Below are 17,250 nucleotides of genomic sequence, written 5' to 3'. Positions count from 1 at the left end.
TTTGTGGTCCACAGAAAAATGTGGACATTATCTGCAATTGTTTTGTTAATTTCTGTGCAATGTTTTACTAATAAAAAAAAAATTGAATAAATTCTTATATTCTGACAATTTTCGCCTTTATATTGCTCTAAATTCACAAACTGTACTAGAGACGGAAACACAAGAGAGGCGCAGCATGGCATCAGTGTTAGGTTGTAGGAAGCAACCGTTGCCGAGCCGTACGCTTCAGTATTGTTTCCACCATTACAACAGTCACCCCGCTATGCGAATACCGATACTCATCCCATTGTTTTATTTTATTTTTCAGATGCTCTTTTAGGTAAGTATGACCTTAACTTTGTATTTTCTTAAAATAGTATATTACATGGCATCAAATAGTTTGACTTTGATAACTATAACTGCTTGTTTGGTCTTAGATTAGAATGAAATAAACCCATAATGAGTGAGAAAAAGCAAACAAATATTTTGCATTCTTTAGTAATACCAAAGATAATGCAACTAATGATAATAGTAACAATAGTAATACTTCACTTAACCGTGATCAATGAATCAGAGACTCCACAGTTTAGGCACCATTAGGAAGATCATTATTTTACCAATGTATTTATCTTTTTTTTACAAAATTCATTTTATTGGTCCGCAGGATTTAAACTTATGAATTTAGTGGTCTGTGAGGTCTGAAAGATTGGTGACCGCTATAATATACCGTATTTTTCGGACCATTAGACGCTCCGGACTATAGGACGCACCAGGTTTTCCGCACGGGAAAACAAGAAAAAAAAAAATTCATTTGATCAGCATTCATCAAATCAATCGGCGCCGCCTTCGTGGGCGGGCACAAGTGCCGCACGCTGGGACACAGGGGAACACAGAGGAGGAACACAGACACTGGCTGCTGCGGGGACACAGGTAAGTAAAAAAATATGCCCCTGTACCTCTGCATTCGGACCATAAGACGCACCCTGATTTTCCCCCCACTTTAGGAGGAAAAAAAGTGCGTCTTATGGTCCGAAAAATACGGTAAGTTTTTTTTGCAAACTGAGCTGCACACGTGCAGGAAATACTTTATTCTGGCTTACCAATCAAAATGACCAAAGAGAACCAGATGAAGATGTTGTCACTGATAAAGTGAGTTTAGCTGAATCATTGCAAACAGGCAGGTGAGTTTATTGCAGAACAGACATACAATGTCCCTCCTGCAATAAAGAATTGGCCTGCTCACAATATTTCCCATATATCCCATAGCTCTTACCTAATCAAAGTGTTGATTGGCAGTGAAAGTTGCTAATCCATTAATTGATCATTTAAAAGTAAATGAGGTAAATAAGTATTGGGCAGAATTTCATTGGGGAGGAGTGCTTTAAACTGCATGTCCTGAATATGTGAATATTTTATAATGCATAGTCTGAGCTCAGGTTCACTTAAAAAAGAATATTCTTCCCCACTTGATGACCACTTTTTTCCCACCTGTTGAGTGCTTCTGGCCTCTTCTACCATGGCGTTCAATTCAAAATAATTGGTACTCTCAGATGTGGAGGAGAATATGACCTCCCCCAATAATGCAATGCTTGGACCAATTGCTACAACCAAATCTCCTGGTTGATGGAGGATGGGATGTCTCTGTACACAGGGTATTTTGGGGGTGGATGTGACCAGAGAGGAACGGCAGGGAAATCTTTTAGGTTAACACATACCCTTCAACTGTCCCAGATTTTGCTGAACTGTTCTGGGATTTTATCACAACCCCAAGGAAGAGCAACATGCAAACCTTACCTTAAATCAGTCACCATTGAACTTTTAACCTTTTACTAGCTCTAAACCGCAGCTCTGGACGGTGCGCCCCCCAAGGAGGTCCTTCTCCTGACCCTGCTGAATATGTCCCCCGTATGGACACAATCCGCCCACTCTCCCATCGCAGGCTGAGACATGCTTGCTAAGCAGCCTGGAGGGACGGTAGCACAGGGCTGTGGACACAACTTTTGTTGCATCCACAACTCTGAGCTACTGTCCCTAGGGATGTTTAGCAAGCAGGTCTAAGCCTGCGATAGGAGAGTGGGCAGGTTCTGGCATCATGACATCACTCCGGGGAGAAGTTTCTTCCCCTTTGAGTGACACACAGCTCCCTGCACATGTGCGGTCTGGATTCCATGGATTTAGTGGTCCGTGAGGTTGGCAACCACTGCTCTAAACTGTTGAAAATCAAAGAAAATGAAAGAAAATTACAACTGTGTTTGTGTAGTCATAACAGCACTGATATATAACTACCTTACTGCTTTATTCCCCAGATCAGCATATGAAGCTGCAGCCATTGACGTCCAAACACCCAGTACATCTCTTTATCCACCGCAGCAGCACCCTGCCTTACAGTACAAAATTTTATATTAAAATGGCAGTTCGAGCTGCCTCTGCTTTTTATGGAGTCTTTGTGAGGGTATATACCATAAATACAAATAGGACCCCTGGTTTTGGTATCTGGACTAAAGATGGCTGCCAAAGTCCCTCTTTTCCTTAATCCATTAGGGCATCATCGATGAGCCTGTGCTTAAACCCGAATGTTGGTCAAACATAGCTAATGTTCTGCTTTTGCAGAACCAACTCAAACTTGCAATGTTCAGGCCAATTTAATTTTCAAATAGAGGCAACCAATAGAATCCTCTACCTCAAAACACCAGTTCTTCTATGTGATTAACAAAATGAAAAGGAACTGAACTAGATTTGGATTACCCCACTCTATGAGAAAAGTAATTACTGGAGAAAAATGTGCAACATTTTGAGGCAGAGGATTTTAATAGCAGCCTGTTCCCTCATGTCACACAGAGCAAAAACAAAATGAGGTCAATCATTATAAACTCTTAAGTATGTCAATATTGTTCCCTTCACTTGATTTCATAACTAAATCCAAAGGGCACCTACAAGCAGGAAATGAAGATAAGCTTGTATAGAATTCCATTAGCATGTAACTCATAAATCTACCCACACTATTGTATCCTTATTCTTAGACTGTAAATAACTGAGCCAAGCACTTTCAGTATGGTGCAAAACAGTAATTTACTGACTCACTTAACACAAGCAATAATGTTAAGTGCCTGTACGACAATGTGCATTGGCATGGAAATGAAATTTGTAACTGGAAAATGTACTTGGTTTGAAGAGGGTGACTCTTCAGGTTGGGAGTCAGGGCTAACAGGTCACTTGAAATGTAACTGTTCTGGCTCTGGTAACAAAAGACCTTGCATACTGTTCCTCTGCTTCTTAGAGTACATAATAATATCAACTGCCAGCTTGTACCAGATTGGTAATACATTCCATGCTGCTATTGGAAGAAGTTTCCCTTAAGATAAATATCAGCTATAGAGCACTGCTACTTGCATCCCCAGCAGTTGGAATAATACATTAGAAAGGAAAAATCAGAATAAAGATAGTTTCTATAAAATGTCCATAATATTGAAAGTATGGAGGTTGCAATCATTTAGCACCTAAACAAAATGATGTTTTCTTTGTATCTGGCAGAAACAGGCCATCCTAAAGGCATTTCTGACCCTGTGTTGGCTGACCGTTTCTTGCACATTTTCGGAATTGGATGGAAAAGTGGGAGATTTCAGCCCTGCAGCTGTATTAGTGTGTTGGTAGAATCACTATTCATCAGTAGATTCAAGGAACTGCTTAACTTAGCAAAAGAGAATCTTGGTCTTGAGTGACACAAGACAGTGTCCCTAACTTTAGTACTCCAAACGAGCATGCTACCAGTAAAGTCAGAATTCTTGCTCTGTTTATCATAGCTTAGTGACTCACTAAATACATACATAAACCCAATTATAACTGATTTGCCTTGTTAAGTAAATGCATTGTGTTGACAATGTGAGTGGTGACCACTTCTTATAATTGCATGTGCCATATCCCTGATAATATAAATAGAACATTTTCAGGACAACAAACAATTTTTGGGACTTTTAGGGCACCAAATTATCAATGTTTGGTATAACAAACACACTTTTACAAATATTATCCAAAAGGTCAGCATAGTATTACTGTTGTGGAAAGAAATGATACAGTTCCTTATGACATATGAGGCATGAAGTGTGATGTTGGAAGGCTTTTAATGTGATCAGTCGAACTGAGATCCCTCCAAATTGATCTCCTGCAGTCATCTGGTATCTGAAAATATTTGGGGAAACCATGAACCCATGTGGACTTTTTATATGTGTTTTTTCCTCCTGAAGAAATGGACTAGCTCCACGAAATGCGTTGAGGTTCCAGCATTACTTCTGTCCTATATGTAATAATACATGTTTTAAGAAATAATGTTTTTTTTCTGTCTTAACAAAAACCTTTTGGATAATATTTGTTAAAGTGTGTTTAATATACCAAACATCGCGAATTTGGTGCCTTTAAAATAAGAAAAATTATATTAATACATTAGGTTATTCTTTAAAGTGTCTCCTTTACCAAATCATTTATATTTCAGAAAATGTTTCCTGACCTCTCACATTATTTCACAATTGTTTTTGAAATAAAAAAACTCCCTAAAATGCATGCTCAGTTCTGCCCACTGTGGGCCTTATTTACCGAGTGAGGAAGATAGGAATAGATTTCCTAATATTTGGTTCTGTTGGTTTACGATTAAAAACATTTTCCAACTAAGCCAAAGCAACCAATAGTAAGAATACCAATTGTAGTTGTACCATTACATTTCTCCATTGGGTGTGAGGTGTACCAAAAATCCTTATTTTTGGCAGGCTCAATAATGGCATTCAAATTCCTCTTCATAACAGCATATTTAGTCTTTTCAATATAATTGAATCTTATGAATTACCATTCTCATGAAGTCTCACAAAAAAAAGGTGCTGCAAACAGGATTTTATTTGACATGTAATAAGTGCATAAATACAAACAGTATAACAAATATTAGAACTTAAATAATAGAATTTAACAGATTAATTTCTGACAGGACAGCTGCAACAGTAGTACAATGTATAGCCTCAGGTACCAGGCTTTGCAAATCTTAATTTGTCTTAGGTTGTATAGTAATCCATATTAAGTGTTAACATTTTAAAATTCACTCATTTGCATTCATTGGCTAATGTGTATGTTCTATGCTCACAAAACTTTACTAGACATCTAGTAAAACTGGTTAGATCTACCAGCAAAGTATTTTTAAGCCAAACCTAATGAATTATGTGAAAAGTTGAAGTCAGCCAAGTCAGTAGTATTTATGAAGGAAAGTAGAGAGAGTGTTAGAGCAGTTAAGCAGTAGCAGAATCTGATGAATCTTTGTTTATTACACGCCCATTTATACGGGTGAAATCCTGCATTTCCTCCTCTTCTACCCCCAACATCTGTGGGTCACCTCCAGTTTCTGATGATAAGTCAGAAATGCTGAAGTCTGGCACCTAGTTGGAAGGAAAAAAAAAAAAGTTTGTTAGCCAAATATTTTACCACATACATATCTCCTACAATCCCACTAACTTTAAACAAAAAAAAACCTTGCCAAGTTCATTTTCTACTGGTTTAATGAATTACTGTATCTGTTCAGTTTTATAATGGCAAACTGAGTAGTTTTCAGGGTCATACATACATACTCAACATTGACCATTATTTCTAAAACAGGGAATGAGACATTCCCTTAAACATGCCCTGATGGAAAATCTTTCAGGCCCATGAGTTTCAATGGCAGTAATTGATTCCTACGAGGGAATGTGAGAGAATGTCATATTCCCTGTTTTATAAAGCCCTATGAGTTTTTTGGACAAAACTTCAAAATCGTGTTTTATTTACAAGCTAAAGGAAAAGCCGAACAGCTAATGTTCAACAAACACATGAAAAGTAACCTTCTCCTAGTGAAAATAACTTGAAAATGTGGTTGTTACTTTTTGGTGCTGCTAAATAAAATTGCAAAACCCAGAGGTTCCAGTGTTGTTCCTCCTCACACCACTATCGTAATGATGTGCCGTCATCCCACTTTGACACGTCCCTATTTCTAGCCCGGGGAGCATAGTCGCAGGTTGCCATAGAAGTGACAACCAAGTTCTCCAAATAGAAGTGTGGGTTTGTTCAATCACAAAAAGTAGTCCAGCATGCACCACTTTAGAGAACCTTTTAACTTCAATGGAATACTCACTGAATATAGAAATGAAGAGAAGAATATACTCACTGAAGAGCCAAATGAATATAGGACACCTTTTAAAAAGTAACCTTACATTTGCATGACAATAATTGGTAGTACCAGCATGAAGATTAAAAAAAATAAAACCGCAGCCTGGTAACAGCCTAACAATTTTGGTAAGAGGAAATCTCTTTAAAGCTCTAATAGTTTACATGCTGCAAAATTTGACCCTTCTAGCTGGGCACAACACCTGGTGTTCTACTCTTGATAGGGGGAATTTGCACTGACATTATTAGTAGTACAGCTACCTGGATCTAGGCTATCAGAGGGAGTTCCGGTTATTAACTATTTGTTTCGTTAAAAGGAGAGCCGCCGGTATATTTTTGATGTACAAGGCTTGGTTCACCTTACCCCTTAAAAAGGCAGTTTTACCACCTAAAAATCATGCAATAAAAATTATACCATTGAAATAAATGGGCATTGTAGAAGACCAACACTTATATAACATGATGTGCTAATTCACCCATTAGTACGATCATGAAAATATGAGGTTTACCAGGTCTGTCCTGCTCCTGAAAAGTGCTGGTAGCCAGGATTCAATATGAGTCACACAAACACAAAATCAGGGTCCAACTTTTAGCCCAAGAGATGTTTTAGGACACCACCGAACTCAGCTAAGAGTTACAGTTAAAGTTGGAATTTAATGTAGCTTTTTTTGCATATCTCGGAGAAAGACAGGTAGCTGGTGGACCTGCACTGCAGTAATGAATTATGTTTTAAAAAGCCATGTTCAATTTTTTTGTGCAAAATGTATTGGGAATGGGACTGTTGAGGGAGGAGACTGAAGTCAAAATTTTAACACTACTGTCCAAAGTAAAGGCCATTACAGTTTTTCTACACAGCCAGAGAGCATTCATTTGCTGAATGAAGGCTGTAAAGCTGTGAGGGGCTGAAGAGACTAGAAAATGGATTGATTTTAACTTGTTTCAAAACAAATACACATTCCACACCAAATTTGTTACAATGTACTTTAGAGCCTGTGTTCTGGAAGAGTGAAAAATCTAAGTAAACAAGGCAGATTCCAATACCAGTCATGTTTATGAGCAACAAGAACAGTGTATGTAAGCAAAGTGCTAGGCAGAATAACTGGATTATGGGCTAAATATGATTGCATACTGCACTACAATTCTTCCCCCAAATTCACCTGAGGGTCACTCATGTGATATCTAAAATAACCAATGTAAGACCACATCGCCAAGTTATAGCAGGAACCATGTGTCTTCTGTAAAGTGCTTCTTTACAAGTTGAAGCTCATCTAACAAACTTTGCCAATGTTGTGCCATATGCAAGTCTACCTATGAGAAACAATGCTTGGCAATGGGGGGAGTGCAAACCATCCCATTTACATACCACCTCTACCAGTAATTACAGCATCTTTTTAACAGGTTCTAAGAAACCACATTAATGTCCAGCCCCCACCCCATCTATAGTTTAATGATTCGGGATCAGAAGGGCAGAATATGTATAACAAGTTTTTAGTGCTAAATTATATCATGTGTACTCTTTTAGCACCTGCATTTGTGTACCACTTTACTGGTCAGCCAACAGTTTGTAACAGATTGCAGTTACAGGATTAAAAAAAAATAAAAAAACAAACAAAGAAACCACACACTATAAAGCAGTGGCTATTACCCAATATGTAAAGTTATTGAAGCCAGAGACAACCAGGAAATTACACATTCACTTACGGTCAGCAATGGGACCTTGACATTTCAACATACCAATTAAATTAGGCTTATGTCCTAACTGTAAAGTTTTTGAACACTAGTCTGTTCAACTTAGCTGGTACCATACTTTATGTATAAGGTACAACTGGTAATTTAGGAATATTTACATGAGCAAGAATTCATGAAGGGGAGCCATGTCACTACAAATATCATAGTAGCCACTTTCTACACAACTTGTGAGGTCATCAAATGTGTTTTAAGGGAAAAAAAATAAAAATAAAAACCCATCTCAACTCTTCCATAATTTCTGTATGCATATGGCAAATTCATTACATCATGGAATGCAATTGTACAATCAAAACTGCAGGAAACTTAGCATATGAGATTGCAGTATAGGGAAACAGAAGGTGTATATATAACCGACAACATCAAGTAATGCAAAATATTTATTTAGTGTACAAAAGTGAACAGAGCAAATGTGTACAATGGTAATGACTGCAATACAGATCAGCAATGGGGACAAGAGCTCAAAGTAACATGCTTTGGCCCATGTTAAAATACTTAAGACCAGAAAGTAAGGACGTGCAATACTCTTGCTGTGCTACAATGCCTTAGACCAAGGCACAAATAAATATTGACAATACTTGGAACCAGTTTAATAAGGTTTAGTGAAATGGGTTAAGTGTCATGTGATTCCTGAAATAGAAGAAAAATTCATTCCTCTTTGCTGGTTGTGTCTGCCCCATCAACTTCTTCCTCCCCACGTGGACCAGCCAATGAGTAAAAGGGACCTACCAGCCAATTTAGAGGGGTGTTGTTAACCAAAAAGTCCATCACATCATCCATGGAATCCTTAATTTTTGTGAACTTCTCCCTGCTGGTGGTAATTAGGCCATCTGATACTTCTTTGAATGAAGAGGCAGAGCGAAAATGCTGGTATACTTCTGCAGCCATGCTACTGACATTGTGTGCTTTGTTCTGGATGTTTTGGGGAAGGCCTTGGACACTTGACACCAAAGACAGACATGTAGCTTGCAGTTGGTGGGTCAGATTTCGTGCGATGATCAGAGTACGAGATTCAATTTGCTATGAAAGAGAAAAAAGGTTTTAATAATGCTTTCTAAAACCTTATGTGCTGAATTTCCCAGTGCCCAACATATGCAACCCCCCTCCCAATCTTGTGATGAGCTGTCTGCCATTACCCAGAGTACCACACACCTTGTGGGCACCTGCAGAGCATCAGAGGTCTTGCAGGTATGCATTTTAGCATAAGGCGCAACAACGAACACAGTACTGTTAAGTGGAGCATAACAAAGGTGCCATCAATGCAGTCACTGACAACAGTGCAGACTCAAAAGCTTGCCCAACAAAAAGCATGATAAATGCACCTTTAATTTTAATTGACCACCAAGGTACAAAATGCATTGGAACGATTCTCACCTCAGCACTTTCAGACTCTCCTTTAGTTTGCTCTCCCACGTTCTTTGTCCATTCCACCCATTTATTGTAGAGCCTCTCCTGTGCATCATGTATCTTCTGATTGGCATCATTCATGTTCTTTCTGGCATATTCAATCTTAAAATAAAAAGTAGAATACCACATAAATTAGAGGGGTTATAAATAAAAACCCACAAACTTTGCTTCCTAGATCTTAATACAAGATTGATTGTAATACAAGAAGATTGACACCACACACACACACACACTACTGGGAGCTGCACCAAGACTGTCTCTAAATTCAGGATCCTGGGTTACTACAATGAAAATCGGTAAAAGCTTGCTTAAAAAAAAAAAAAAAAAAAAAAAAAAGTTTTTCGGCTAGGATTTTGACTTCATCATACCCCAGCGACTAGTAGCACGCAAAACTGTTGTTGTACCTGAAGGATAGAGGGGACTGAATGGGATATTTGATAAGCATATTCCCTTTTGGACAGTTATTCCCCCACATTAAAATTCAGTCATCAAGAAATTTTAGCACATAAAATAAAAAAAATAAAAAGTTTAGTCATTTCCACATAGAAAAGGTGAAACTTCATTAAACTGGATTAATTTTACAAAAGTCATTTCTCATTGTTAAAAAACAAGGTATACAGAGGATGTGAACTAACCAGGTCAACTGTAGACTGTAGCTGAGCAATGGCCTCCTGACTTCTGCATTTAGCATCCCTGAATCTTCCCAAAGCTTGGTTGTAAGCACGTTTGCGTGCCTTGGTAGAGAGTGATCCCAAGCGAACATAGTAGCTTGCCTTATCGGTTGACATCTCAAAGCCCTCGGTTTTTGCAGCTTCCTTTTCTAAAAAGGGAAAAAAAAAAAATTATAATATATATATATATATATATATATATATGACAGATGCAACTAGTTCCAGTGTCCACACTGTGCATTTGGTTAGTTTCTTGTAAATTTTCTGGACTGCAACTGTTTATCTGTCCTATTAAGAATATTCTTTGCCAGGCTTCTCCCTTCTGCAAACCACCACTCAAATAGGTGTCACAAAGAGGCATAGTATAGAAAAGGGAATATGCAATAAAGCATTTGTTAATTCGTGTACCTAAGCACAGCTCAAACCTTACTTTTGAACATGTGACCCCTCCTTGCGCTATCAAAGTTTTCAAGAGTTGAGGCATAATTGTAGTTATTCAATGTGGCACCAACTTTTTCCAAGGCAAATGATGAGATAAACAATAATGAATACTGCCAAGGGTGCTAGACTGATCCTAATTGTTTATACACATGCACTTGGCCATATACCCTTGTCTAATTTTACTGACTACACATGTTTGAGTTCTTTATATGCATCCATTCTTATTTGGTGCAATTTGGTAAAATTACAGGCAAAATAGTTATATTTAATGCAGTACTTACCTAGTTCTTCATCAGTTGGTGGTAGGTATTGTTCAAGAAAAGTCTCAGACTTTGTAAGAGCAGTGTCAACACCGCTGCTCATTTTGCGCACTGCACTGCTCCCAAGCACAGTGTTGATGCTTCCATTTACAACAGATTTGGTCGTCATCACACTGTCATACACCGCTCCCTTGGTCTTATCAACTACGCCAGTTATACTCTGAATCACTGCATCTTTAGCACCAACGACAGCCTCGGAGGCATTAGCTACAATCTGAAAGGAAAAGACATATGTTCAGTTTTACACCGTAAAATGTGGCAATCCACATTCCGAATGGTGAAATTCACCTTGTCTTGGTGACCATTAACATCATTGCTGAAGGTCAAAATTTTAGGGCCTTAAGAAAAATGTTGCTGTGGCAGCTTAAAATGACTTACCACTTTGGAGATATTTTGCCCCAACTCCCAGTTGTACCCTTCTGTATAGTATATAAACAAAGAAACCCCCTATGAATACACCCAACAGGGGTTTCAGCTATTCTATATATTATCATCATCACCTAAAGTTTATATTAATAAGTTATATAAATATCCACTCACTAACCCAAAGAAGCACATGCATATTCATTACCAAGATACCCAATATAATGAAAGATACATTCTAGATTATTGACTTATGCACACTATGGAGAGGGGAGAGTAGACAGGCATCAAGTGAGCAGCACCCTGCTGTGCTCTCCTCCATAACAGGGCACACTGGTTCATCAACCAGCCAGGGTGGATTAATGAACACACAGTCTGGCAACCATCATGTGTTTTCTTTATGAAGCTTAAGCAAGCTATTCTCCAAAGTGTAAAGTCTTCTACTTGAACTACCAAAAGTCAGCGTGCAGATACAAGAGCAGTTCATTCTTGTTATATACCAAAACTATTAAACTAAAAGCCTCTTACCTTGTCACTTGGCTGATACAAAATGGGAAGCCTCTCTTCAATCTTATCCAGTCCAAAGCAAGCAATGTTGTTTGCTACAGCAACTAAGGAATGAAGGACATTTTAGTCTGATGCAACTATTGTCTGACAGCACAGAACACAGCTGCCAAGTTCATGGTGAAATACTGAGTAACTGCCTGGCTGACATTTCACCTACTTCCTATTTAAGTTGCTAGGGAACTGAGCAGAATGGCTCTAAAGAAATTACAGCTACGCAGCCACAAATAAAATCCCTATTTCTGACAGTTTCGTTAAGTGAATAGTTATTCATTTTGTTATATACATTCTTAAGACATATTGCACAAGTTCACCATGAATATGTCGCCTAGTTGTTAGCGACTCTTGCTGCTACAACTACAAGAATTATAAAAAGGTGAATTATGCCGTCTACTGTAAAAACAGATTAAAGAAAACATTGTAAGCTATAAAAGATAACACTAACAACTTTAAAATACTTATAACGCTTTATAAACCATTTGAAACAAACACAAAGTTCTTTATACTTCTTCCAAGTTGGTGGACAGCTTGTTCAGGAGTAATGTATTTTTTCATCATAAAGTCAACAGAAGCTGCTTCCACTCTATACAGGTTCTCTTTGAGCACCAGGGTTCTCCCCAGGCCCTTTTAGCTGGGTTCACCACCCGGCATTTTTCAGCACTCACCCGGCTGTTTTTGGGTGGCTACTAAAGAGTTTGGTCACAATACAGGGGCTGCCACCCGCCTACAATTTCTTCCCACCCAGCTTAAAAAAATTTCTGGGTTGAGCACTGATCCAAAGTATGTAATACTTTAATAACCACTTGTTATTTACAGATCTGAAAAGTGGTAACAGTTACACATTTCCAGTCTTTTTTTGCAGAATTAAAATAAAAAAAAAAAAAAAACTTTAAAAAAAAAAAAAAAAGTCTGAAGAATAACACCTAAAATAACAGCTAGTCTCCAGGTTCCTGGAATTTTCAAGTGTATAGAATAATAAAATGCCACCCATGGTACAGTTATGACAATGTTGCACCCTTTACCCCACAATCATGAAATAATTTATATTTTGTTTACAATTAAGACTGCACCATTCTTTGCTTGTTGCTCTCCGATCGGTCAGGGCGGGCATACAAATGACATGGTCAGTGCCGACTAAGTCATATGGTTCAGAATATTTTGTCCTAAAGCCATTGTTATCATGAATGGGTTAAAGACTGCCAAAAAAATAAATAGATATAAAGCCCAAACATACGCTGAGGTTCCAGTTTCTGTATTATTGGCATGGCGCCATTAACAGCCACTGTGGTGATGGTCTTCACACTTTTCTCTGCCACACCGCACACGGATTTCAGGTAGGGATGGGACTCTTTAGTGTTCTCATACACAGACGACACAATATCATATGTTGAGCTCACAAATGGCAGGTTAATAAGTCTAACCACCACATTCTGTTAAGGAAAGTAAAACATCAGCATGATTATACGTTTGTCACCCCACCATCCAGGAGAACAGCACACATGTAACACCTCCACGTTTATAGTTTATATCCTTTAAGGTTAGTAGATTATCAAGCCTCCTATTATATAAGTAGCCTACATGAATGAGACCATGTATAATAAATTCTTCTCAAGTTCTAATGAAAGTCCCCCATTCTGGAATGCTAATCCATTAAGGCAAGTAAGATGTGCATCTGAGCTCTGATTCTCTCCCTTGCTAGAGATCACATGATATGAGTAATGGCATTGGTCACATGGCCAGTCATCAGACTTTTAGGAATCTAATAGACATAAAAGTAGTGCAAGTATGTGTCCTCTGTACAGTAATAGTTTCTAAAACAAACCCCATGGCAGCTCACACTTTGGTAGTGGTATAGGATTAAAGAGGACCAGTATTGTACAGCTTTGTCTGGAAACATCCTAAGTGATAAATAAGGCTGCAGTAATAGCCGTACAGATCACACAGTTTTCTACATCCAATTGCAACATGTGTGACTCCCCCCAGCTTCTAGATTGCAAGCTCTTCTGGCAGGGTCCTTTCCTCCTCCTGTGTCACTGTCACATGGAACCCCTATTTAAAGTACAGCGCTGCATAATATGTTGGAGCTATATAAATCCAGGTTATTAATGGCAATGCAAGTCTTTACCCAAAAGCTTAGAGCCAACAGAAAACTTAGAGCCAGAGAGAAGACTAGCATCAGCTGACAGTCATGTTTCCCTGAATCACTAATCATTGCACTCAGACTGGGAAATCCTACTCAGTACACAACAAACCACTGACAAGGAAAGAGATCAGAGCAGCCCATGGTCCCAGCACAGCCCCAGTTACCTGCTGCTGCTCCACTACCTCAGCCATGATGTTTGATCTAAGAGAAGAAAAGAAAATACATTAGAGCTGAAACGTTCATTGAGCTGTCCTTGGAGAACGCAGCGATTATCACATTGCCATACGTACCAGTACAATGCAATATACACACAGGAACAGATCAACCAGAAAATGAATACTGACCTACGCCTGCTCGCCCTTTTATAGATCGAACGCCACGCCCCGCCACATAGCCACTCCCCTCTATCAGCTGACTGGTGAGACAGCCGCGGTGACATCACCCGCCCGCCGTGCTCTACGCGTGGAAGGGCGTCTGGTATAGCAGGCAAGGGTCAAGGATGGAGGGCGAGTAACACGTACAGGGGAAAGTACTGCAGCTGTATGAGGACAATAAAGTACTGCTTCCATTCAGCTGTATGAGGACAATAAAGTACTGCTTATAGTCAGCTGTATGAGGACAATAAAGTACTGCTGCCATTCATTTGTATGAGGAAAATAAAGTATTGCTTCCTTTCAGGCTGTGGTAGATGCTCCATGTATTATTATTATTATTATTAAACAGGATTTCTATAGCTCCGACATATTACGCAGCGCTGTACATTAAATAGTAAAACGCCATGGAAATCATGTTCGGCTGTGTAAATGGCTCACTTGCCTGAAAAAAGCCAAAACAACTGCAATACGGGTTGGTGTGCAATGCCAGTCTGTCAGGCATTGAATATATTGCTGCATCTATCCTAATCACAGAACAGTAGTATAATGGTGCCCAAAGGCAAAACAAAAATATGGCCTGCAGATTAATGTACTAATGTGTCCATGTTTATTCCTTATTAGATGCCGCAGATACAGAAAAAGATGGAAGAAGGGTTATAATCAGCATAGGCCAGGGGTCTGCAACCTGCGGCTCCGGAGCCGCATGCGGCTCTTCAGCCTCCTTGTTGCGGCTCCCTTCGGCTGCCGCGGGGAGATCTCTGATGGGGGATCCCCTTCCAAGACACTGCGGAGGAGGGGGATTCCCTATCCGGTGTTCTAATGAAAAAAATCTACCAGTGATATAAATATACCACGGGGCGTGTACAAGTGGGTGTGTACAATGACATCCCCCTTCTTTGAACCCCAATTCCTCTGGAATGGGGAGATGTACAAAACCAAAAATGTAGGTGCAAGTGGGGGACACCTGTGACTAACACCCCCTAAACAGAAATCCGGCCAGCAGATTCAGGATGCGATTGTACGCGCGCCCTCGAGTCCCGGACCGCGGTAATCCGCGATCGCTGGTCGCGCGTATTATCGCGCTTCCAGCGATCGCGGATTTTAATGATGAATCAGGGGCAAAATGTCTAAAACAAAAAAAAAAATACACCTACCTTTTATGTAAAGGGAAATTTCTGATTTAGGTACTCTTTAAAAGAGTATTACAAACGTTAATCAAGTTCAACCATTAGGGAAATAAACATGGATGAAATAAACATGTAGAGGAAGGCAAAAAAAGCCTGGTATAAAGGAGAAAAAATTCCTTCCTGATTCCATGAGGATGTGACATGTACAGCGGTTGCCCGATTTTGTTCACGGATGCATCAGAACAGATCCATGATTGACTGATGGAGAATGGCTGCAATACAAGTTAATGTCACTCTCGTCCCTTCATAGAACAGAAGGGCACTGTATGTACTTCACTTGTTCATTCATCTGTCACTCTTTGTTGCTGGGAACAATCATGAAAGAGATATGTATACAGCCTAATTCCTGAAAAAGTTACATCTTTCTGGCCTGGTCAATCAAGATGAAAAATCGGGTGACATAGCCAGGTGCGAGATCGGGCGACGTAGCCGCTGTAAAGGGGAAAAAAAGAGAGCCGATCTCTGAGTGTAGGTACAATGTTGAGTGTAGGTACGCTTTAGTTAAAACTAAATCTGATCAGACAGGTAAGTTTGTTGTAGAGGGCACATCATCTGTCCTTTATGCAAAAAAACAACTTGGCTGCTCTGAATTTTTAATTTTTACAGTATAATTTCATTTTAATATTATCACAAGAGAACGCAGGGCTTGGTGTTTTAAGCCCCGCACGGTAGCTGTAAAAATCAGATACAAATTAGTTACTAAATGTGAAACAACAACAGAATCCAGATGAAATGCTAAATTGTGGTTTATTCTCAAAATGGCATCATAGCAGGATGACAGCAAATAAAGCCTTGATTCGCTTTACACAAACATCCTTGCTAACCTGAACCTGATGCCAATTGTTTCTAATCAATATAATGGCAGCAGAGCAGGCCTCATATTTCCCATCCTACACCATAGCATCAGTCAGCTTCAGCTTTCATAATGCCAGCAGGACGTTCTCCAGGCTCCTCCAAACACATGTGAGCATGTGAGGAAGTGGACATGGCCGGGCAGTAGCACCATGGATTACATATTGACTTGCCATCTGATTTGTGTACCCAGGGCTGACCACCCTCAGATGATAGAGATGAAGGTGGCTTCTGTATGTGATTGACAGCAGGGGGTGTAATGGGGTGTGAAAAGGTCAAAGCACACCCAGTGGAAAGGCTAGTGAAATTTTAGGTGACCCTTATATAGCTGTAAATAGGAAGTTTTAGGGCCCACCAAAGGATTCTCCTCCAGATTGCCAATCCTACCCGGAATGCCCATAGCAAATTATATCAATGTACTGTTTTATATTATCATCAAACATCTTGCCAGTCCCCCTGCACAGACGCAGATCAATGTTTAAGTTGTGTCTCCTATTTACTAACTAGGGATGCAGGATTCTTGCAGGTGCACAGAATGCTTATTATCTGTAATTGGTTTGGCTGATGCCCCTGTTCAGCACTACTAGTATTGACTGACAGTGACATCCTAGCAGGAGCCTCTCTGTTCAGCGTGAAGTTGTGCATTGGGCAGCAGGGTGGAAAATATGAGTCAGGTATGGTAGGTAGGTCAGGAATTCAGTCTTATCGTGCTGCCTGCCTTCAGTGAATACTGCCAATACCACCCAAAACAATTGCAAAAAGTTTGTATAGTGAGCCACATGAATGTATAATTTAGTATCCTCCATAAATTATTATGGAGGATACTAATCCCTCCTCCTTTTTTGTTTAGGTATAATTTATTGGATGGGCAAGTGCTATTTTGTAGTAATCCAACTTTCTGTAAAACATGGCAATGTGTTTGAAATAGTTGTGTGATAAGTCAGACTGTGTTCAGAGAGGCATAGACTGAGGTCACCAAATGTGACACACTGCTGTCAGGCCATGTTTATAACTAGAATAATAACAGGAACT

The 17,250-nt window shown here is 39.4% G+C and overlaps 1 protein-coding gene across 3 annotated transcripts; it reads right to left on the bottom strand.

Annotated features, from left to right (window-relative positions):
• Positions 1-4,842: 4,842 nt before the first annotated feature.
• Positions 4,843-14,149, bottom strand: PLIN2 (perilipin 2). Of its 3 annotated transcripts, XM_072404395.1 has the most exons (9): positions 14,096-14,149; positions 13,970-14,006; positions 12,897-13,092; positions 11,627-11,709; positions 10,697-10,949; positions 9,939-10,123; positions 9,271-9,405; positions 8,626-8,916; positions 4,843-5,390 (listed from the first exon to the last, which is right to left on the bottom strand). In XM_072404395.1, exons 2-9 carry the CDS (start codon positions 13,994-13,996, stop codon positions 5,244-5,246), a joined length of 1,317 nt encoding a protein of 438 aa, XP_072260496.1. In that variant the 5' UTR covers positions 13,997-14,006; positions 14,096-14,149; the 3' UTR covers positions 4,843-5,243. The 3 variants fall into 3 exon arrangements, with proteins under 3 accessions (XP_072260496.1, XP_072260495.1, XP_072260497.1); XM_072404394.1 differs by lacking the exon at positions 14,096-14,149 and having other exon boundaries at positions 12,897-13,095; XM_072404396.1 differs by lacking the exons at positions 4,843-5,390; positions 14,096-14,149 and having other exon boundaries at positions 8,264-8,916; positions 12,897-13,095.
• Between the last annotated feature and the right edge of the window lie 3,101 nt (positions 14,150-17,250).

The sequence above is a fragment of the Pyxicephalus adspersus genome, chromosome 3, assembly GCF_032062135.1.
Source record: "Pyxicephalus adspersus chromosome 3, UCB_Pads_2.0, whole genome shotgun sequence".
NCBI lineage: Eukaryota > Metazoa > Chordata > Amphibia > Anura > Pyxicephalidae > Pyxicephalus > Pyxicephalus adspersus.
Note: the sequence above shows the minus strand (reverse complement) of the source record. Positions and strands in the feature narration are given on the sequence as shown.